Consider the following 21,022-nt stretch of genomic DNA (forward strand, 5'->3'; position numbering starts at 1 on the left):
ATATATATATATAACATGATATATATTGAGAATATATACTATAAATATTGGCGTATATTAGTTTTAATGAAAAGTCGACTCACAAAATGAGAGAAACACTAGAAACCACTGCACGCAAAAGATCGACAAAAGAATCATTTGCAGGAAGATGTTGAAAAGCATCCGATGCGATGATGATAATGATGATGATACATATTGTAAAACAAAACTGAAACACAAAAAAAAAAATAAAAATAAAATAAACGTATATAAAGAATATGAAGTAAAACATAAAAATTATATTTATTTAAAGTACGCGTATTGAAAGCAACCAGATATTAATATTAAATAAAACGACAAACAAAGTTAAACACGTTGTCAAATTTCATTTATAGTCGGATATTATTTATAAGTACTTAACAACTGACAATTGGAATGTGCGCGATTGCATATTTTGGGCCATATTCTGCTTAAAAACTAGGTACTTATCTATGTATATAAACTACATAAAATACAAAATTAGACTTCACAATTGCGTTTTAAGTACCATGGCAAGTGTCGAGCGGTTTTTTGGTTTTAATACTATTCAAGTTTTAATTCTAAATCTATATTGAAATTGTCAAGCGCTGTTTTATTCACAAAACCAAAGGACCATCTCATATACGAGTTGCTCACGTCGCACTTATTGACCACCAGCTCCTCTGTTGAGGGCAGCAGCTCCATGCAGCGTTTGCCTTCCTTGCCGTGCATGATCAGCTTTGTCTGATAGTCATAGTACCAATATTGATTGCCCTGTTGCCCGTGACAGTCCCACAACCAAACTGGAGCATTCTCTCCCCATATTTGTACGTCCATGCAATCCTTTTTACGGCGCAGCCGCAAGTCACGCTTCCAGCTAAGTGACCAGTACTGCGATCTCTGCGGCCTTACCAGATCATCGGCACAATGGTAAATGCCAAGGCGATTGTGACGACTACGTCCAAGTGTATCGACGCACTTTGTTTGATCACCCAAATTCTGTATGGCGCCGCTGGCATAGTCTGGCGGATCAAAGGGCGGATAGCTCTTCATCAAATCAAAGGCCACATTCTCCATGAACCACTTGAACGATTTGCACTTAAGTTTCGTGCGTATCGCTTTCTGTGCCGTTAAATCACCAGCATCCACACGTTCGTAGATGCCTTCTCCGTTGGCATACAAGTAATTTTTGTATTCATCCATCCAGACCTCTGCAACGCGCTTGTAATTCTGTAAAATAACCATGAATTAGCTCAAATGGATGGATAAACTTATTTGGGCATTACTTTACCTTGTGCAAGTAGTCACCTTTGCGTGGGCTGGGTATACTCTTGCGTGGTCCGCGATAGATGTGACCCACCCGGGAGCAGGGTGCATCGTACATTTCGCCGCCACACATCCAGATCTTGAAACTCAATTCATATTGCTCACCGCCCCAAATGTCGAGGCCCTCATCGTAGCCGCCCAGTTCCCAAAAGAACTCGGCGGAAATTGCAAACAGACCTCCAGCCATGACGGGGCTCTTGAAGGGCTCCGTTGGATGCTTCAGATCCTCCGGCAGCAGTGGTAAACGCTTGTAGAAGAACTGCCAATCGAAACCGCCACGTGCACCCTCGTCCTGTGCCCGATAATTGAAATTGCTGTGATCAATGACATCGATGAACGGACAGACGGCCGCGCGCTTGTTAATCGCAATCGGTTCCAGCAGCGGCGGCAGCCAATTGTAATTTGCCTCGACGTGCGAGTCCAGGAAGATGAGCACATCGGCTGTGGCATTCCGTGCACCCGCCGACCGGGCACCAATTAATCCCGTACGTTGTGGCAAACGCACAACGCGCACCAGCCCAACAGCAAAGTGATTGACAATGTAGTCCTCCAGTTCTTTGTTGAGATAGGCACGATCACTGAAATCATCCACGAGTATAATCTCCTTAAGCAACTCTGGCGGCGATCGGTTTATCAAGCTGTGCACAGAGCGCATTAGCACCGACAAATATTCATCGAAAAAGATGATAACAACCGAGACAGTGGGCAGCTTCCGGAGATACAACTTCTTGCGGCAACTGCAATGCGAAAGACAATGGACAATATTAGCAACATTGTTTAAGCTGTAAGTGTCTAAATCATCACTCACTCTATGTGTCGGATGTCGGGCAAGGAGCGATTCACCGATATCGAATCGGAGAGCAACCCATTGAAGCCATTCTCTATCGAGACTTTTTGTTCGTTTTCACGGACACTCTCATCATCCAGTTTGGCTATTTTACCCTGCTCACCGATGCCCACACGTTGGGCATCCCGTTCCATGGCCGTGTAGTCGTGCCAGTCCCGTTTTTGGAGATCATCAATGGGCGCAGCCATCTGAAGTTCGGAGTTGGATTCATCGCCTTTCTGGAGTTTTGCATCAAACTGCTCAGGTTCGACCTGATTTTGCTCGTCATCTGCAGCTTCTTTCGCTGAGTCTTCCATATCCTGTTCATCAAGAATTTCGTCCTGCTTTCCATGCTGTGGCTCATCAATTTGCGCCTGCGCTTTCATTCTTACAGCATCCTCATATTTCACACGTCGATCGCCAGATCGAAGTGCCGCTGCCCGTGCAGAGTCCTCTGGCTCGATGCCGTGATGCACAGGCCGGTTCGTATATGGAGTGGACGAAATCCAGCTGGTGATCAGCAGGAAGAACAATACCGAGAAGAGGACCAGAACTGCCGTCTTTATCAGCCATTTGACGTTAGGACGTCGCATTCTGTGCGCACAGATTGGCTGTCTCTCCCTATCTTTCTACGATATAATTAAATACGTGTCAAGCAGACTGATTACGATGGCGGCGAAAAACTTCTGCAACTGATACCGACACAGATGCTCATGGGCGCACGCGAGACACGAAAAGGGCAACGTTGCGTATTGTTAGCTCAGCTGCTTGACGTTGGCTCGGTTACTGTTGCGCCGACGTTTTCGACTCGCAATAGTCGTCACAGCCAGCCAAATCGCAACTGAAATATTAGAGAGCAAAAGAACACAGCACATACAGTAAAATGTCACCATATCTTGTTCGGTTAACCCTGAAACTGAAACTAAATAATTACATTTATGTTTTGTTTCTATTTTTAGTCTTAGTTTGTGGCACACTTAAGCAATTCTGCTTACTTGGCAAAAGCTTTGAAACTGTTAAATTATTAGTAAAAGTAACAGAAATTATTTATAGAAATATTATATGTAAATCTCTGTTCTTATTGGTTAGCCATTTTTATTATGTTCTTTGCTGCCAGACCGGGAACAGCGTACTTGCCTCACGTGCAGTTTACAACAATGTAAGACATTGCCAAAAAGTGTTTACTACCGTTCAAATTATAGTGTCAGTCAGGTGTTTAATGTTTAATTTCCCATTAAGTTAGTCACGAAGTGCTTGCAGCTCAGCGCGGGCGTAATTGAGAACTGCAGCGGAACATCACTTCACAAAGGTTCTCAAGAAATGTGTACACGAACACAGGCACACACACACACGTATATTTGCTTGTATCACACAAAGCAATAACAAACAAAACCTTTTGCTGATAAGCTGCACCAACGAAAGTTGAACATGTTGTCTTCAAAAGCAGCTAACTTCCGGCACTAGCAGCGATAGCGAAATAAAAGAACATTGATAAAACACAAACCTTATGTTTAACACAAAAAAATTTATTTTTTTTTAATGTAGTTTTTTTTTTTTTTGCAATAGTAGTTATTATTAAAGTTATTGTTACCTGTCATGTAGCGCCGTCGAATAAACGTCAGCGTTTATTGTTATACGTTTTGAGAAAGTCAAAAAATAATTAGTAACTACTAAATTACAACAAAAATCGCATCCACGTCCACTAAAACCGTTTTCTTCTGTTTGGACTAAGAAATTGCTGCTGCTGCTGCCGCTGCTGCTTCTTAGATGCGAACACTTCTTTTGCCATTCACAGGACTACGCACCGCGGGCAATCAGCTGTTGCGGCAACAAAAAATGACGGTTGGTTTTTTGTTTATTTTTTATTTTAATGCAAATGCCAACTAGATGGCTATCTTAAGCAACTTGAGCACCTCTTCCTTATACTTGGCTATGTTGTACTCGTTCTCGCCCTCATTTATTAACTGCTCCACACTCTCAGCATATCCAGAAGGAGGCGAAACTTTCTCCTCTCTGCTCGCATTCCAATTAAGAATCGCCTCCGCTGAGCGTTTTGCCTGATTCCGTTCGAACAGATATTGCTCCATGTCCGCCTCAGACTTGCTTGCCTCCCAGGGTTCTGTGACAAAGGACTCGTGATAACAAGCAGTCAACAAATATAAGGCATAATCGTAGTTCTGCTTGCGCGTCGGACAGCGATCGGTGACGAAGGTGAGCAGGCCGGTCTCCCGGTCAAATCGCTCGCCTACAAGTCGCAGGAATTTATCCTTGGCATGCGCATCGAACTGGAGATCGGAGAGCTTTAGCGTAATCTTGACGCGACGTGCCTCCGGATTTCGTATGGTAGGCAAACTATGACAATAGTCGCTGGTAACCACTTCCAGGGGAAAGGTGCGCTTCCATTTTGCCTCTGTCTCGAGGCCCTTTGGCCAAGGCGTGCAAAACTTTTTGATTGCCTCGCACTGCTGCCGGATGGCCGGTGGCGTCAGGTGCAAGAAATTTGGTATTTTCATCAGCTCAGCGTTGGCGTACTTAGACGGCGCTGCTGCCCCACGTTCCGTGTAGCCCTGGCGTAGTGGCAGCGGCACACTAGCCGGATGAAAGGATCGGGGTCCCGACCAGACTGCGCTCCAATCCTGATCGACAGCCATGCGTTTTGTGCGTGGCGGCTGCACTGCCTCCTTCTTGAACTCCCGCCGGCGCGCCTGCTGCCTGATCGTGCGTAGATTAAGCACTCGAAACTCTGCAAAAATTCAATGGCTTGAGATTGTTTATTAGTATTATTTTCACTTTTTTTACCCTCATCGTCGTCTTCAGGCTGATGCTGCTGCTGCTGGTTGCTAAAAAGCCGCATACTGCTTTGCACTGCTGCTGCATTGGTGCTGCGTATGCTAGACTCCAGCAAACGTGTTAGATTTGTCGCCATGCTTATTCACACTTAATTTAAGCTGACAAACCACAATTAATTGCCAATTTTTATACAAAACTCGACACTTAAAAGTTTACGTAAACCATGCGCTAGCAAACTGCCATTCACAGTGTTACACATGCACATCAGCTGTTTCGGCATCGATACCAAATAGGAGGCTGCATTGGCTTAATTTCCCACTGAGCAAAGGAGGTGGCATACTTCTGGGAGCACACATGCAATAAGAAATAAGGAAATATAAATTAGTACGTTGAGTAAAAACACATCGATAGTCAGTGCTGGCACCAACGAGATTATCGATAGGGGCACCACTTTTACGCACCAGTAATACATGAAATGCTTGTATCAGTTTGCGAGGGGTGGGGGCTTTATGGGTAGTCATGTATGCAATATGTAAAGATTAATTGCAGTGCAAGGCCAAAGGCAACTCAATCATTTCGACAATATAACAATACACCACAAGTGGCAAAGAGTTGTTCAGATTGATACCGTTATTTGCACAATACTCATTGTTTATTGCTTACCAGCTTATCAGCGAATGACTGGCGAGTGATAAGATGCTGGCAGTCGCTTATGTTTAGCAAGAGAATATTTACAATCGATGGTCTACGCTTAGTTGCTTACAGATCGTCGAACCGTTGACAACGGCGCACTTGTTGCACAGGTACAACTACAACTACAGCTACAGCATTATAAACAACACTGCAACAAAAACAAAATGACAACGACAAACGCAAGTGCGAATGCGAAACGAGTTCTTTCCATCCAAAGTCACGTTGTGCACGGTTATGTAGGCAACAAGGTGGCCACCTATCCCCTCCAGGTGAGTTGTGACTTATATTATTTATTATTTTCATTGTTCATTTAGTCAATATTTACGCTTTAGCTGCTGGGCTTCGATGTGGATCCGTTGAACTCGGTGCAATTCTCTAACCACACCGGCTACAAGTGCTTCAAGGGTCCAGTCTCAACTGAAAAAGAATTGGGTATTGAATATATTCACAGACACAAATTGTGATTGCAGTTTTTATTAACTCTATCGACTCCACTAGCCACCATCTTCGATGGGCTGCAGCAGAACGAGCTGTTGTCTCAGTACTCGCATCTGTTGACGGGTTACATTGGCAATCCGTTGTTCCTCCGCCAGGTGGGCGTCATACTGCAGGAGATGCGCAAGGCGAATCCCAAGTTGATTTTCGTTTGTGATCCCGTCATGGGGGACAACGGCAGCATGTATGTGCCCAAGGAACTGCTGCCCGTGTACCGTGACGAAATCATTCCATTGGCCGACATTATAACGCCCAATCAGTACGAGGTGGAACTGCTCACCGGCAAGGAGGTGCGCAGCGAGGCGGCCGTTTGGGAGGCTATGGATTGGTTCCATCAGCGCAACATCAAAACGGTTGTCATCTCCAGCAGTGATCTGGGGCAGGAGGGCGTTTTGCGCGCCTTCCTCAGCCAGCTGAATGGTCCTCGACTCGCCATCGATATACCCAAGCAGGGCGACAAGGATCTATTCTTCACCGGCACCGGTGATCTGTTCGCCTCCCTCTTTCTAGCCCATAGCCATGGCAACGGCGATGTGACCGCCGCCTTCGAGAAGACAATTGCCACCCTGCAGGCTGTGATCAGGCAGACGGTTAAGTCGCTGCCCACGAACAGTGGACCCGCGCAAGCCTGGGAGCGTGAACTGAAGCTGGTGCAGAGCAAATCCGAAATCGAGCAACCGCAGGTGCTGCTCAAAGCGCAGCGTCTCAACTAGACCACAACAACTGGCACATTTAATCCGACGGACAATAATATGAACAAATTGTTTCTATCTTATCTAAATATATGTAAACTTCAAATGACAGAAATGCCCCTCAATGGGTTTAACCTGATGGATGTGACAGTCTGTGTGCATTGCTGACATCTCAAAAGAATCACTCGGCTGTGGCAAGCCCAGCCACAATATAAAAGCGGGCAACTCTCGTCGAGTAGCCAAACAGTTGACGTCATGCAGTTTTTGTTGTTTGTTATCTTTGCACTCTGCTGGGTGATTGGGGCAATTGCGGGTGATGCACAAAGTGTTGTGGATAGCAAAAAGTATGTGCCACGCTACACACTCCTGGCCGAGAGCAAGAAACAGGACCAGGACTCGAATGCTGCGGCTGTTGCCAGTGAGCAACTGCAACCCTGGCGTCGTTTAGCCTTCACCGGCTTTGGCGGTCCACAAAGTGGATGGCCTGCCTCGGGGCTGTCCGCGTCGCCGACGGCTCTTCTTGGACCAGGCATGCTGCTCTTGGGCGTCAATTTGGGGGCTCTGCTGTACATGCTGCTGGCGCTGCTGGGTCTGGCGCCGCCGCAGCGTCTTGGAGGCGTCTTTAATTCCGGCGACATTTATCGAAACGATAGACAACAGTTGGGTGCTGGCAAGGAGACGGATATGTATTTTTAGAGCTAAGCGCGTTACTTAGAGTAAAAGATCTTACAGAATATATATATATATATGTTTATATGTGGGTTAAATTATATTTATACTGAAGTTAAACTGTTAAAACTGTTCAAATCGTTTCGGGCGGTACAAAATAAACGAAATAAAATAGAAACGCTTTAAATAAATGAAAAGTAATTTATGATTTTTTGACGCGAAACGAAGCGGCTCGATTTATCCTGACTACTGGCGCATCCTTTGCGCCAGATCCAATCGTTCCGGCCAGACGGGAGATCGGCTTTCGCATCGTTGCCGTCGCGCCGGCAAGTGCTATAATAGATAAAAGTAAATTTTATTATTATAAATCGAATAAAGAACATTTCACATCTGCAGCTCACTCTTTGCGATTAGGGCTCGTGGACTTTTCCGCACACAGTTTGTGGTATACTTTAAGTTCTCCTTTTGTATCGCCGCTGCGCAGGTGCGCTGCAATCCTTGCGTCGTAAACTTGCTGGACTTGAGCATAGCTAAAAAACAATAAAGATTGAAGAGAAATTGGTAAGAGGTATTTGGATATGTCTCACCTTGCTTCAGCTTCTCCTTGTTCGCAGAACCGGCGACATTCTGATCAGAAAGCATGTCGGACATCATGCGATGATTGATGGGTCGCGATTTTGTGACTGTCGCCGTCAGTGCTTTGTGCTGGGCGCTTTTGTTGCTGGGAACCACTTGGGTTACGTTCAGATTACATGGTTTCTTAAACATCTGCTGCTGGCTGTCGTCAGTTGGGTCCAAGTCAGAGTCGGAGTCGGTGTCCTCGAAGCTATCCACGCCCAGATGCAGCACAAATTCGCTGTTGGACACTGTGTGCGTGTAGCGACGATCACATTTCCGTTTCCTACCGCTGCTGCTGGCCAGTGTTAATGGCTCCGGCTCGTGCTGCTCGGCGAGCAGTGTATCCAAATCGGTGTCCTGCGTCAAAGTCGCCGTTTCCGCTTCGGTGAAGCGCATCCTGCGCTCCAGCCGCTCATATACACTCTGTATTTCGGGCGTCAGTTTTTGCGTCTCCTCCAGACGACTGTAGAGTTGGTGTAATCCCTCGCAGGCCATGGACAGGGACTTGCGCAAGAGACTGGCATTCTCCGCCTGCTCGTTGTTGATGCCGGTCAAATGATTGCTGTTTATCTGCTGCTTGGACAACTGCACCTCCAAGTCCTTGTTGCTGATGTACAAGTTGAGAATATGCTGGTGTTTCGACTCCTTCACCTCCAGCTTCAATTTCTTCAGGCTGATGCAGGCCACCTCCAGCTTGCTGCGCCACCTTGGCAGCTCATCGGTATATTTCTGATTTCTTACGTTCAATGCGCTTAAATAGTTCGTGAACAGCATATAGTCCTAAACATAAAATTGAGAATTCATTAAGAGATGGTTGGCGCATTTATTTTACATATTTTTTATATTTTTCTTAAATATTTTAGCAATTTCTAATTTAAATTTCAATATTTACAGAAGTAAATATGAAATTAAAAATGTGGCCGAGCTTTTTGCTCGCACAGCGTACTTTTCTTAGAAGCTTTGCAAGTTGGCATTTCTGCTTTGCAGGTTGATTTTTATTAAACGCAAGTTGGCAGCACTGCATTTATTTTACTTGCAAATCGCAATTATTTTTGTTTTAAAAATGCTCGCCAAGACTGGAGTGCATTTACGTGCCATATGCACCAGGCTGACGCCACTGCGTGTGGTGCTTCCAATTAGCCGACAAGTGCTGCAGCAGCAGCAACCACAAGTGAATGCAGCCGCACCTGCTTTGTTTGTGCAACAAACGCGCGATTATGCAAAAGGCAAGGACCGAAAAAAGGAAAAGGGCGCCAAAGGCAAACCCGTCAAGGTGGAGATCAACGAGCAGCAGCTGCGTGAACTGATCAACCTGGATGGCCTCAATGCCCAAATGGAGAAGTCGGTGCTCCAGATGAGAGATGATTTCATTAAGAATCTATCGTTACGCTCTACGAGCGGCGCCATCGACACGCTGCGCATCAAAGTGGACGGCGCTGAGCACGAGCTGCAGCAACTGGCGCAGATATCGCGCAAGAATCCCAAGACGATCGTCATCAACATGATCGCCTTTCCCCAAACGATACCCGATGTGCTGCGTGCCATAGAGAAGAGTGGCATGAATCTGAACCCACAGCAGGACGGCACCACACTCTTCATACCCATACCCAAGGTGACCAAGGAGCATCGCGAGCACCTCTCCAAAAATGCCAAGGCATTGTTCATCAAGCATCGCGACGCCATACGCGACATCCAGAACGCCGAGATACGCAAGTTGAAGAAGCAGACGGACATTGCCAAAGATGATGTGTTTGCCGCTCAGACACAGCTCACCGCCATTGCGGACAAATACATCGGGGAGGCGGACAAACTGCTCGCCAGCAAGCAGAAGGAGCTGCTCGGCGATGCCTGATATCACGAATGCCACAAGACTGATGTTAGATATTGATATTGATATATACATATAGATTTGTTGCTCCGATAAATGTAAGCCACTGCCTATGATGCAATTTACTAAATTTTAAATATAAGCTGAAATTAACGAGGGACTGTCAAGAATAGGAATCTAGAAAGTTATCAACACGGACAGACGGAACATTTACATACATACTATATATAGTCTAATATACATATATTTATTTATAATACTCACATCCTGTAGCAGACGTTGGTCCAGCGTCAACATTTTGCGCAGCTGCTCGAAATCTTTTTTGAGCGTTTGCCGATAACTCAGGCTCTGGACTTTGCTGCGTATCCCAATGACACACTGCTGCAGCTTTATGACACTGGCGTAGACTGCATCGATCTTGCTGTACCATGGCTTCAGCTCCTGCGGATCGTAGCCGTTGTCACTGCCACCGGATCGCTCCAATTGGGCCAACTTGGCCTCAAGTCCCTTGTTGTAGAGCAGGAGACGGTCCTGTTCAGCCATCAGTTCGTTGACCTTCTTCACATAGAACTCCTTGGGCATATTGGACTTGAGCACATTCTGCCGCAGCACGGTTCGTATCTTCTTGGCGCGACTGGCATACTTTAGAGTGTTGTAGGTGTCCTCGTAGGTGAGCGAGCTCATGGACACATTGGCCACCATCAGGGTGCGACAATTGCCGCCCAGTGAGTCTTTCAAGATGCGTGTCAGATTCGAGTCGCGATACGGTATATGCTTGAGGCCATCGGCCAGCTTGTTGATGCAATTGCCCAGCGCCAAGAGGCTCTTGTTGATGCTGGCGCCCTCCTTGAAGCGCATGCCCAGTCCCTTGGTGCTGGAGGCACGTTCGCTGCCCGCCAAATCAATCATAGAGAGCTTCACGCTGCGCTTGTTGCCCGTCTTGCGGTCCGTAATCCGTATGTGCACTTGGAAAATGGCATGTGAACGCGAACTCTCCGAGTTGGCGTCTGTCGGATGCTGGGTGCGATGCGAATTGCCCAACGTGAGCATGCGCAGCAGATCCTCGGCACTGTCGATGGGTGTCAAAACCAATCCACTGACCACCACACCATTCGCATCCTCGCGCAGTTTCAACGGACCTGATTTCGTCAACAGATTCATAACTTGTTCGTTGTACACCTCCAAATAGCTGACGCCCACATCGAATTTGCGTGTCTCCTGTTGCTCCTGGATCTTATCGAAGAGATCACGCATCGTCAGGAAAGTGAGGCCCGGACAATTCTCACTGCCCAGCATTGTGAATGTTTTGCCAGCACCTGTCGCCCCGTACACAAACACCGAGCAATTGTACCTGTTGTTGTTGTTGACATTTATATATATATTTTCAGGTGCATATCCAGCTACTCCGGTTGAACTTACCCATCGAGTACGGCGTCGACCAGCGGCGCTGTGCACTCCATGAACATGTTCTCATTGTTGTGATCCGTGTCGTAGACGCGATCGAATTCCATTGTGAGCTTTTTGTTTGTACGCTTTGAGATATCTCTGTACTGCTGCTTCGCGCCCTGGAAGAAGAACTCGTCGTCGTCCTCATCGGGATCGAACAGCAAGGAGGATGCGTCCATCACTTTTATTATGCACCTCTGATTGTGCTCCCTTTCCCGCTGATTGTAGGGGCGCACGCGCACCACCACTTTTATATTTGTTTGCTCAGTCATATTTTCTTAAACCTGCTGCTTTGTGACACTTTTCGCTTATTGTATTTTTCGTTTTTCTTTTGACTTTTGTTATTTTGTAAAACTAGTACAGCTTAAGTTGATCGTTGCTTGGATTGTTTGAATTTTGCTTTGAGGCGTCTTTCTTTCTTCTTCTTCCCCGCTTTCGATTGAAATGAACTGTATTTGGAGGGTTGCTTAGCGTTCGATAGACTCATCGATAGATTAAATGCGCAAGAGAATGGTCACTCTGATGCCAAGCTTAGATTTCATTTTCATATTGTGGTGACACTGTTTGCGTCGTCTTCTAAATCGCAAATTACAAGTAAAACTAAAGAAATAGAAAATAGCACAAGGGAAAAGAAAAAAAAGAAACACAAATATTAAAATGAGTTCAAAGTTATTATTCGCATGCTCCAAATGTTTTTCTCGGCACCCATACGAAGAACTTTCCTCGGGCCAGCAGCTTTGCAAGGTTAACAAACAAACATAAAAATGCGATTTTAAATCTCTTGAAACAAACACAAAATGCAACAAACAAAAAAACAGCAAACGTTTCAAAGTGTGTATGCATTGTGCCATAAGAAAATGCCGTTTTTGGCTAAACAATAAAAAAAAATGAAGCGACGCTTTCTTGCGAACATTTTTGCTGCGCATTTACAGTGAAAATGAACGGCAAGAGGAAGCACAGTGGTAGCAGCTCTCGCTGTTGCAACCTTGTCTCCATCTCCGGTAGCAAATAGCAAATGTGACTAATCAAATGAAATTTGAATCTTGAATCTACCGTAATTGTGGTGTCCCCGAATTTCAATATCCAATTAAGCCAGACTTTCGACGCCACAAGAAAAGTATAGCAGAGAATCTGCCAGTGTTGACCAATCCAATAAATGTTCGCTTAATTCGGTCAAGGCTGAACTCAAATCTACTCTCAACTAATGCTTCGTTTTCCATTTCCGATTCTCCACAGGTGTGCCGTGGTTCTACCTCAGTAGTTAAATGTACTTACTGCCGCTCGGAATTTCCCTCCGCCTCGTAAGTTAATAAAATTATTGCGATTTATGCATGGCACCGCACTACTCTTACTTTCATTTGCAGCAAGTCACAGAGTGCCTGTAAAAAATGCGAACACTATCTGAGCAAATATGGCAAACCCAACGCCTGCGAGTGCTGCAAGATCGTTGCTGCCTTCGGTAGCTCCAAATGCATGAGGTATGTTTTCCATTTTCTCAATTTAAAAAAAAAAAATTTTTTCTAAAAAAAAAAAACAAAATAAAATTGCACGAGCAACGTGGCAGCCGCTGTAATTTGAATGCACAATATATGAAATGCTCGAATAAACAATTTAAAATTAATTACTCGTAAAACAAACTTTGTATAAATATGTATATGTATATGTGTATGTATTTATATACATATCCTGCCTTGTCCACCCAACTAATTGTGCCTTCAAAATACATTCAAATGAAATGCGCGTTTGCCTTGCCCTTCAGTAGATTTGAAATTCTCTCTCTCTTTGTCTCTTTTCTTGATTTGTTCAAGTTACAAACGAAAACAAAACCAAAGAAAAAAAAAACAAGAATAGAAAACAACGTCTCTTATGAACGCAAAACATTTTTCTCTCTTCTCTTTTCTGCTCCACAACATATGTGTGCCACAAACTTGAAAAATGAACAAAACATTTTAACCAAACCAAATATCACACACTAACTGAACTGCAAATAGATGCGCCAGCTACGAGGCCAAATACGGACCGCCCACACAATGCGACGAGTGCAAGCTGCGATCGGCCTTTGACAGGCGCGACGAGAACAAAAAGGTCAGCGAAATTGCGATGAGAATCCGTCGTCAAGCAAAGCAAAATCCAGTCAACAAACGGATTGCGGCCACTTTTTATATTTCTATTACTACTACATATTATTATAAGATTGTTGATTGTTTGTCAAAGACATGTAAAATGACAGTGACGAGTCTCAAGAGATTATGTGTTGCGTTCATAAGAGAGAGTCTAGGATTTGTTTAACTAAGCCATTATTATTTCTAATATTATTATGTACTTTAAATGCTCATGCTTTACATACACACCGTCTTGCAGGTCAATGGAAAAGTCCTGTGCTGGCTATGTACCTGCGCCTACAAGCGTGCCCTGCTGAAAGCGCAACAGGAGGGCCGAATATCCATGGCCAAGAAGCGACCACACGAAAAGTCCTCGTCGTCGGCGCACAGAGAGAGTCACGCGGCCGTCAAGAAATCGACGCGTGGCGGTGATCTTTCCAAAGGCGCTGGTGGCAATCCCAATGCTGGCAGCGTGACTGCTGTGAGTGGTGCCGGCCTCGATCTGCCCGATAAGATGTCGCGTGGCAATAGCGGGAATGGCACAATTGCGGCACCAGCTGCCATCACAGTGGACACTAACTCATCGGATCACGTGGTGGCCATTACATATCTGAAGGAGCGCATTGCCAGTCTGGAGAAGCGCTTGAATCAAAAAGACAAGGAACTCCTGGAGAAGGACAAACAAGTGAGTCCCTTACACTCAAATCCTCGATGAATTTATTTATAGAAAATACTGCAAATTTCAGTTGACGGAGCTGAAGGGCAAAAACTTTGAGAAGGAGAACGAAATGCGCAATAGACTGAAGGAAGTCGAGCGAATCCATGACATGAAGGTGGATACTTTAAATCGCAAGGTTACCGGCCTCCAGAAGGACTTGGCCGTGATGAAAAAGAGCAACAATAAGAAAGCGGCCAGCGCCAGTAAAGCTGAAAAGGATGCGATCAAACGTGAAAACCTATCGCCCAAAGAAGAGCTCGTCGCTGCTGCGCCCGAGAAGCAAATCAAGCGGGAGTCCGAGCGTGACCTGGACAAGGATGAGAAGAGTCGAGATCGCGACGAGGAGCGCAGCGAGCATGACCGTGGCAGCGTCCATTCACGTTCCGGTTCCAGCAGTCCCTCGTCGAACTGAACGCACATCTAACCCAACGATCATCATTCACAGCTGATACACACACAGACACACACACACATACCACACACTGACACAATTCGATGTGTTGTGCCGTGTGTGTATTTGTTGTAATGATTTTTAGTTTGTCGCTACACACACACACACACAAACACATTTAGATATTACATACTTTCTTTAATTGTAACATAATTATTACAATATTGTTTCATTCTACATTTTTATATGTCATTACTCGCTAATTTCCTTTCCTCAAATTCAAGCTGTTCTCATCTGTTTTGTTCTGCTTTCATGCATGGTATTTCATCGATTAGAAAATGTAATTATATAGGCTCAACTTAAAACAATTGTCTTTAGTTTAATTATTTGCCCAGATGAAAACACACAAAACGAGAGCATTGTTTATAAACTTAAGAATTATATAGAAGTTGGGAACACGAAAACGATTAAAACACAATCTTTTATTCAATGGGATTCAACAATAATAATAACGTTTTAGCGCTCCATTAATGTGGCTTTGGCTTGTGCCCATCCACATAGAAGTTGCGGGTCGCCTTAGGCAGCTCCAGTTCCATTCCTTCCATGCTCTTATCGAGCACTATTTGACAGCCGAGGCGGGAATTCTCTCGCAGAAAGGGTGCCATATCCAGCAGGTCGTCCTCCTTCTCATCGGCTTCACTTAACTTTTCGAGATAGTTGTGCTGCACATACACATGACACGTGGTGCAAGCTAACGATGCCTCACAGGCACCTTCCATTTCGATGCCGTGCCGGTGCGCCAAATACAGCACATTGTCGCCCACTTTTCCTTGCACCTTGATGCGTTTACCGTCCTTGTCCACGTACGTTATGTTAACGCTAAAATGTAGTAGTTTGCAATTGTAGTACTATAGTTATTTACTGAGTTTACGCACGCCAATTACTCACATTTCATCCGGCGATTTGGGATCTTTCCACTCGTATTCTCCATGCTGCAGTACTGAAAACAACCCACAAATAGCAAAGTGAATTTCATAATCTGTACGCATAATTAGCAAATGACATCTGTGCCCGGCACTTCAGGGGGCGGGCCACTTACATTTTGTGGTGTGCAGTCCTTTGCTGACTGTGTTAAGTTGTGGTTTTAAAAATTGCTTGAATATTATTTGACGGGAATTACGCGTATGGCGCAAAAGTAAACAAAACATTTTTAAGGTTACAAAATTACATGCAGCTGTGGGCACCCAAATTATTTAACATTTACTCACATGTTATTAACAGAGCGCACTGGCTTGTGCTTGGCCACAGCTTCCGTTACTAATTCTACAGATGTTTTCAAAATAAAATCAATTTATTTGTTAAATTTAAATGCATACAAATAAAATAATTACATCTGGCGGCGCATTGTGCTATTGATAATCCTTATACGCATTTTTGTGCCCCACTTACACTATCGCTCATCTCTTATCAAAAATCGAGTAAATTTGGCTGCGGCAAAAACCTATCGAATATATTTCAAATTGTGCGGTGTATTTTGCATAGTTTGAAGTTCAACATGTGTGTGTGTATATATATATACATATATTTGTATATGTATATTAGTGTTAAATTCAGGACACAAAAATGGCGACATTTTAGGATGTTAAAAAACATTTATTAGCACTGACACTGGAAGAGTTTTAAATCTAAATGGATTACATTTAAATAAATTAATAAATGGTTAATATGACTTGTTAAATTGTAGCGTGCATAAATTGATTTATTATCTTTGCGGTGCAATGGAATTGAGAGTCTTGGGAAATCACTTTGCAACTGTTGGCAACGCAATTATCGGGAAAATTCACTTTTTGTCGTCGTCAGCTATTTGTTCCTTGTGTCCATTATTCTTGGGCTGCAGAAACAAGTCGGATGGCCCCACATGCTTAATGGGTATAATGCGCTCCAGGCCCTGCTCCTCGACGATGAGGGGCGGCACTGTCACGGTGAGGACACCATCATCGGTCAGGGTCGAGGCAATGCCATCGGCATTGTACTCCTTGGGCAGTGGGTAGCGACGCACAAAGTGACGCGCAACCTGACCGTGCTCATCCTCACGCTCCTCATGCTTGCCTTCGACAACGACGCAGTTGTTGACGAGCTTCACACTCAGCTCAGCTGGCTCAAAGAGGCCCACATCGAGATTCACCTGAAAGTTGCCCTTCTTATCCTTGCCAGCGGCGCTGCTTGCGCCCAGCTCACCGCGATTCTTGTGGGCCACCAGGTGACGAGCGTGTGCCCCCATTTGGGCAATCAAGCCGAGAGTGTGCATATCGAGGGCATCATGGTGGCGAGAGTGCATCCGGCGATACATGCGATTGGGGAACATATCGTGGCCATAGTAAATGGAGTCCGGTGAGTCCAAATTGAGTACAAATGGAATATCTGGCATTTTTTCTACGCACTACAAATTTTCAGAGTCTGTATCTGGTACAAGTTCACTGAACCTAATTGAAAATGCGACCTGGTTTCGATTGGAGTTTTTAGGGTTGATTTACCAAATCGGAACTGGGCTTGTCAACTACAAATAACAATTTAACTTCAATGCCGCGACACAAATGTGAAGTTTTTGCTATCAGTGTCGACTTTTATAGTTGGGCACCAGGAAAAAGCTCTGACAAGATGAGCTTTTCTGGAGCGACACTTGCGAATTTTCTGGAGGCGCCATTGTGAAAATCTTCTCGAAGTTACAAAGGAAGAGCTTTAAGAGCGAGTCAAAAAAAAAAGAGAAAAGAAACAAAAGCCGCAAAAGGTTTGTTTATTCGATACACTTTGCATATATAATAAGCACTTCGTGGCGTTTGTCATAAGAAGACGCTCAAACCGATAACGTTCGCTTTGAAATCTGTGTTTGCATATGTATTAATATGTATGCATGATGAATTATATATATTTGCGTTTGAGTCGAAATCTGATGAGTGGCCGGCGCCGTTGTAGCCAGCGTTCAGCGTTCAGCTTTCGGTGTTTTGCTATTTTGTTTTTTACCACAAAGCAACAAAAATGAAAACCGGCTACAGGTTGAATATCGTTTCCCAGTCTGAGTCCAGTTGCGGTCGCTGTATCTTTATTGTATTTCCAACATGCGGCTGATTAACGTTATAGTCGGCGTCGCTGCCATCGTCTGTGTCGCTCTGCTGTCGCCTATTATAAGTGCGGCAACAACGGCAAATAATGAGCTTAGTGCTGATCTTTCGTCGGCAGGCAAGCGAAGTGAAAGTACAGTTTTGAGCAGTGGTGCGATGGCAACATATGAGCAGGTGAAAGATGTGCCCAATCATCCGGAGATCTATTTGATTGATGTGCGCAATCCAGAGGAGCTGACGGCAACTGGCACCATTCCGGCCAGCATCAATATACCCTGTAAGCAATATCTAAATACTATATATATTTGATTATTTATTTTTATACAATTGAAATTAAATTTTATAGTGCCCAGTTTGGAGTCCGCTCTGCAGGTTGAGCCGGAGGAGTTTGAACAGACCTATGGACGCGCCAAACCAGCAAAGGATGCGAAAATAATATTCACTTGTCGCTCCGGCAGACGTGCCCAGGAGGCCGAAAAAATCGCCAAGGCTGCTGAATTTACCAAGTGAGTTCTGACACACCAAATGACAAATATCTAGATGGATTGTGAAATATATTTATTTTACATTTGACAGCTTGAGTGTCTACCACGGCTCCTGGCTAGAGTGGGCTGAAAAGGAAGGTCTGCCGCAGTGAGATCGATTATACAATTTCCATTTGCACTCGTTGGCCTTTTTATAACTCAATTTCAATCTATTATTTTATTTTACACGAGAAGTACATTGTAGAAAAATGGTTTCGGAATAAATTAAGTCGTTTAAAGCAAGTATACAAAATCTATTGGAAAATTTACTGGGAACAGGATACTGGGATTTATTATCGGAAAAGTTTTTGCAGCTTGTCAAGACTTGTGCCGCTCAATCATCAATTCAAAATCAATGGAAGAGTTTGATGGCAACACATTTAATCTGCCCAAAGGGAATCGTTAACTGATATCGACAGAATACAGGATGCAGTTGCTCAATATCCATCATTATTCACATAAAGTTACCCAAGCGAATAATAAAAACAATTAACTAAATGAAGACTTTTATATTTGCAAAGTTATCCAAATATAAATTTTAATAAATGACTTGTTCTTTCCTAATTGTTTGAATTCTTATCGTATAAAATAGTACTAAATATATTTGTATATAATATATAGAAATGAGATATAAATATTGAGACATATAATAAAACCGACTTTAGAACAAAATAAAGGTAAGTTGCTTATTTTCTTTATTTGTTTAGCACAAAAAATAATTAGAAATCAACTATGATTAAATCAATAAATACAATTGTACTACATATTTCAGATAAATTTAATTAGCTGTTTTGTAAAAAACATATATAAATACTGTATATTATTTAAAGGCTACACTTAAAAACCAGGAAAGCCTCGCTTTTGTAATCAGACTACTTTTTAAGAAAAATAATTAAAACTCAACTATGATTAAATCAATAAATTGAATATACTATAAAGCATTGTAATTAATTTTAATTGACTATGTTTTGTAAAATATATAAATAAATACTAAATAACATTTAAACACTATACTTAAAGGCCACGAAAGCTTTGTTTCTCTAATCAGACTTAAAAAATGTGTATGCAGTCTTTAATACATTTTAACTTCTATTAACAAATATTTTCGGCTCTTGCCCGGGTCCAGTCAGTTAAAATTCTGGCATCATTTTAGGGAACCTTCAATCGAAATCTCAGTTTTGTAGCTGACATGATAAAACTGCGACTATTCGTCATCCAAGATATTGAGTGAATAGCATATCGTGTAGAGCACAACAGCGATGACCACCAGCAGCGTAGGACGAATGCTGAAGATCAGCGAGTACATCATATTATCATAAGATGACAGACAGTCGTTAAATGGTCGCATTTGCCTCCAGCGCTCAGCGCAGAGCTGCAAGATAATAATAATAAGGCAAACAAAGTATTGCATTTCTAAACAAATAATGTATATAGTATATGAAGCATTATCTGTGTTTTATTTATCTTAAGTACCGGTTTTGGTATAAATGTTTCACTTGCGACAGTAGTGGTTGCTTACTGATCTGTTTAAATACAAGGGGAATTTGATATGTTTATATAAATTGCAATTTATCACGCTTTAATGCCGCAACACTTCTGCGCTTTAGGAAATAAGCGAAATATTCTCTTGGGCATGATTCGACTAGTATAGGATATGTATAGAATAAATGCCAGATATTCAAAATAGTTTCGAGCAGTGCAGTTGACAATTTCATCAGCCAGCCAAGTCGAGAGAGAGAGAGAGAGAGCCAGAAAGTTCGCGAGAGATTTGTCTTGGCGTGTAAATAACTGTTTCGCGCGCTCTCTTAACAGTTTAACAAAAACAATCAAGATACACGGAGATTACAATGCGTTCGTTGCCAGTGCTTTTACGTATGACCGAGGAGCTGACAAGGATGCCGCGTGTGTCGCCGTTTCAGGCCTTCTTCCACGAGCCGCTAATGTGGACGGACTTAACGATGCCCCGCAACTGGCTGCAGATGGCACGCCGGCAGGAGCAACAGTTTGTGCCGGGGGCAACAGTGGGCAAACAGGGCTACCAGTTCAGCCTGGATGTGAGTGAATACAAGCCCAACGAACTGACCGTCAAAATGGTGAACAACAGTGTCATAATTGAGGGCAAATCCGAGCAAAAGGAAGATGACCACGGCGGCTACGTCTACCATCAATTTCTGCGTCGCTTTGCTCTGCCCGACGGCTACGAGGCGGATAAGACCACGTCCAGCTTAAGCAGCGACGGCGTACTCACTATCAATGTTCCGAATCCACCAGCAGTCGAGGAAGCGCTCAAGGAGCGATTGGTGCTCATTCAACAAACCGGCCTAGCGGAGCTCAACGTCAAGCCCAACCCACCCCTGGGCGAGCCAGCGGAGGAAACAAAGAAACAAAGTAAAGATTAGATGTGTCCTTTAATAAATACCTAGTTGATTAGCCCGTAGCAATTTAATTTAGCAATACAAATTAGAGATACACAAGAGAGACAAAGCACTTGTATTGTGAATTGTCGCAAGAGATGTTTAAAATTGTTCAGCACTGTACAATAAATACCAAAGAATACGCTAAGCAGCCCTGTTTTTGTTTAAAAAAAACAACAGTTATAGCCTAAATAGATATTTTAGCATACAACAAAAATAGCTAGGAATAATTAAAATATAAAGAAAACTAATATGTGTGTACTTTTCTTTTATAATATAGTTTGTTCCCACCTACCCACACCCCTACCCACACCCCACCATAGCTCTTTACTTTTCTTGAAGACATTCACATTTGAATTGTTAAAAGCGCGGGG

At 43.6% G+C, this 21,022-nt stretch overlaps 11 protein-coding genes across 12 annotated transcripts; 6 read left to right on the forward strand and 5 right to left on the reverse strand.

Annotated features, from left to right (window-relative positions):
* Nucleotides 1–249: 249 nt before the first annotated feature.
* On the reverse strand, nt 250–3,985 carry LOC6557208 (N-acetylgalactosaminyltransferase 6). The gene is made up of 4 exons (XM_001985268.3): nt 3,741–3,985; nt 2,132–2,990; nt 1,289–2,060; nt 250–1,227 (listed from the first exon to the last, which is right to left on the reverse strand). The coding sequence occupies exons 2-4, from the start codon at nt 2,740–2,742 to the stop codon at nt 562–564; spliced, it is 2,049 nt and encodes a 682-aa protein (XP_001985304.1). The 5' UTR covers nt 2,743–2,990; nt 3,741–3,985; the 3' UTR covers nt 250–561.
* Nucleotides 3,986–3,992: 7 nt separating this feature from the next.
* LOC6557212 (28S ribosomal protein S35, mitochondrial) lies at nt 3,993–5,187 on the reverse strand. The gene is made up of 2 exons (XM_001985267.2): nt 4,949–5,187; nt 3,993–4,892 (listed from the first exon to the last, which is right to left on the reverse strand). Exons 1-2 carry the CDS (start codon nt 5,073–5,075, stop codon nt 4,033–4,035), a joined length of 987 nt encoding a protein of 328 aa, XP_001985303.1. The 5' UTR covers nt 5,076–5,187; the 3' UTR covers nt 3,993–4,032.
* Nucleotides 5,188–5,421: 234 nt separating this feature from the next.
* LOC6557236 (pyridoxal kinase) lies at nt 5,422–7,070 on the forward strand. The gene is made up of 3 exons (XM_001985266.3): nt 5,422–5,901; nt 5,965–6,064; nt 6,131–7,070. Exons 1-3 carry the CDS (start codon nt 5,797–5,799, stop codon nt 6,838–6,840), a joined length of 915 nt encoding a protein of 304 aa, XP_001985302.1. The 5' UTR covers nt 5,422–5,796; the 3' UTR covers nt 6,841–7,070.
* A 4-nt stretch (nt 7,071–7,074) lies between these two features.
* Nucleotides 7,075–7,515, forward strand: LOC6557250. The gene has a single exon (XM_001985265.3). It carries the CDS (start codon nt 7,075–7,077, stop codon nt 7,513–7,515), a length of 441 nt encoding a protein of 146 aa, XP_001985301.1.
* Nucleotides 7,480–11,796, reverse strand: LOC6557284 (kinesin-like protein KIF18A). Its single transcript, XM_001985263.3, has 5 exons — nt 11,354–11,796; nt 10,199–11,285; nt 8,076–8,886; nt 7,890–8,018; nt 7,480–7,821 (listed from the first exon to the last, which is right to left on the reverse strand). Exons 1-5 carry the CDS (start codon nt 11,650–11,652, stop codon nt 7,691–7,693), a joined length of 2,457 nt encoding a protein of 818 aa, XP_001985299.1. The 5' UTR covers nt 11,653–11,796; the 3' UTR covers nt 7,480–7,690.
* On the forward strand, nt 9,126–10,087 carry LOC6557265 (ribosome-recycling factor, mitochondrial). Its single transcript, XM_001985264.2, has one exon. It carries the CDS (start codon nt 9,170–9,172, stop codon nt 9,956–9,958), a length of 789 nt encoding a protein of 262 aa, XP_001985300.1. The 5' UTR covers nt 9,126–9,169; the 3' UTR covers nt 9,959–10,087.
* A 117-nt stretch (nt 11,797–11,913) lies between the features above and the next one.
* On the forward strand, nt 11,914–15,064 carry LOC6557294 (protein FAM76A). Of its 2 annotated transcripts, XM_001985262.2 has the most exons (6): nt 11,914–12,124; nt 12,617–12,681; nt 12,745–12,858; nt 13,372–13,465; nt 13,742–14,167; nt 14,229–15,064. In XM_001985262.2, the coding sequence occupies exons 1-6, from the start codon at nt 12,038–12,040 to the stop codon at nt 14,610–14,612; spliced, it is 1,170 nt and encodes a 389-aa protein (XP_001985298.1). In that variant the 5' UTR covers nt 11,914–12,037; the 3' UTR covers nt 14,613–15,064. The 2 variants fall into 2 exon arrangements, with proteins under 2 accessions (XP_001985298.1, XP_032599203.1); XM_032743312.2 differs by lacking the exons at nt 11,914–12,124; nt 12,617–12,681; nt 13,372–13,465 and having other exon boundaries at nt 12,797–12,858; nt 14,229–15,046.
* On the reverse strand, nt 15,059–15,857 carry LOC6557322 (adrenodoxin-like protein 1, mitochondrial). The gene is made up of 3 exons (XM_001985261.3): nt 15,691–15,857; nt 15,540–15,591; nt 15,059–15,470 (listed from the first exon to the last, which is right to left on the reverse strand). Exons 1-3 carry the CDS (start codon nt 15,797–15,799, stop codon nt 15,119–15,121), a joined length of 513 nt encoding a protein of 170 aa, XP_001985297.1. The 5' UTR covers nt 15,800–15,857; the 3' UTR covers nt 15,059–15,118.
* A 366-nt stretch (nt 15,858–16,223) lies between these two features.
* Nucleotides 16,224–17,184, reverse strand: LOC6557592 (heat shock protein 67B3). The gene has a single exon (XM_001985260.3). The coding sequence runs from the start codon at nt 17,017–17,019 to the stop codon at nt 16,432–16,434; it is 588 nt and encodes a 195-aa protein (XP_001985296.1). The 5' UTR covers nt 17,020–17,184; the 3' UTR covers nt 16,224–16,431.
* A 480-nt stretch (nt 17,185–17,664) lies between these two features.
* Nucleotides 17,665–18,487, forward strand: LOC6557595 (rhodanese domain-containing protein CG4456). Its single transcript, XM_001985259.2, has 3 exons — nt 17,665–17,987; nt 18,057–18,216; nt 18,287–18,487. The coding sequence occupies exons 1-3, from the start codon at nt 17,708–17,710 to the stop codon at nt 18,345–18,347; spliced, it is 501 nt and encodes a 166-aa protein (XP_001985295.2). The 5' UTR covers nt 17,665–17,707; the 3' UTR covers nt 18,348–18,487.
* A 1,551-nt stretch (nt 18,488–20,038) lies between these two features.
* Nucleotides 20,039–20,796, forward strand: LOC6557608 (heat shock protein 22). Its single transcript, XM_001985258.3, has one exon. It carries the CDS (start codon nt 20,082–20,084, stop codon nt 20,631–20,633), a length of 552 nt encoding a protein of 183 aa, XP_001985294.1. The 5' UTR covers nt 20,039–20,081; the 3' UTR covers nt 20,634–20,796.
* The last annotated feature ends 226 nt before the right edge of the window (nt 20,797–21,022 follow it).

Source organism: Drosophila grimshawi, unplaced genomic scaffold (assembly GCF_018153295.1).
Source record: "Drosophila grimshawi isolate 15287-2541.00 unplaced genomic scaffold, ASM1815329v1 contig_44, whole genome shotgun sequence".
In the NCBI taxonomy this organism is placed as follows: Eukaryota; Metazoa; Arthropoda; class Insecta; order Diptera; family Drosophilidae; genus Drosophila; species Drosophila grimshawi.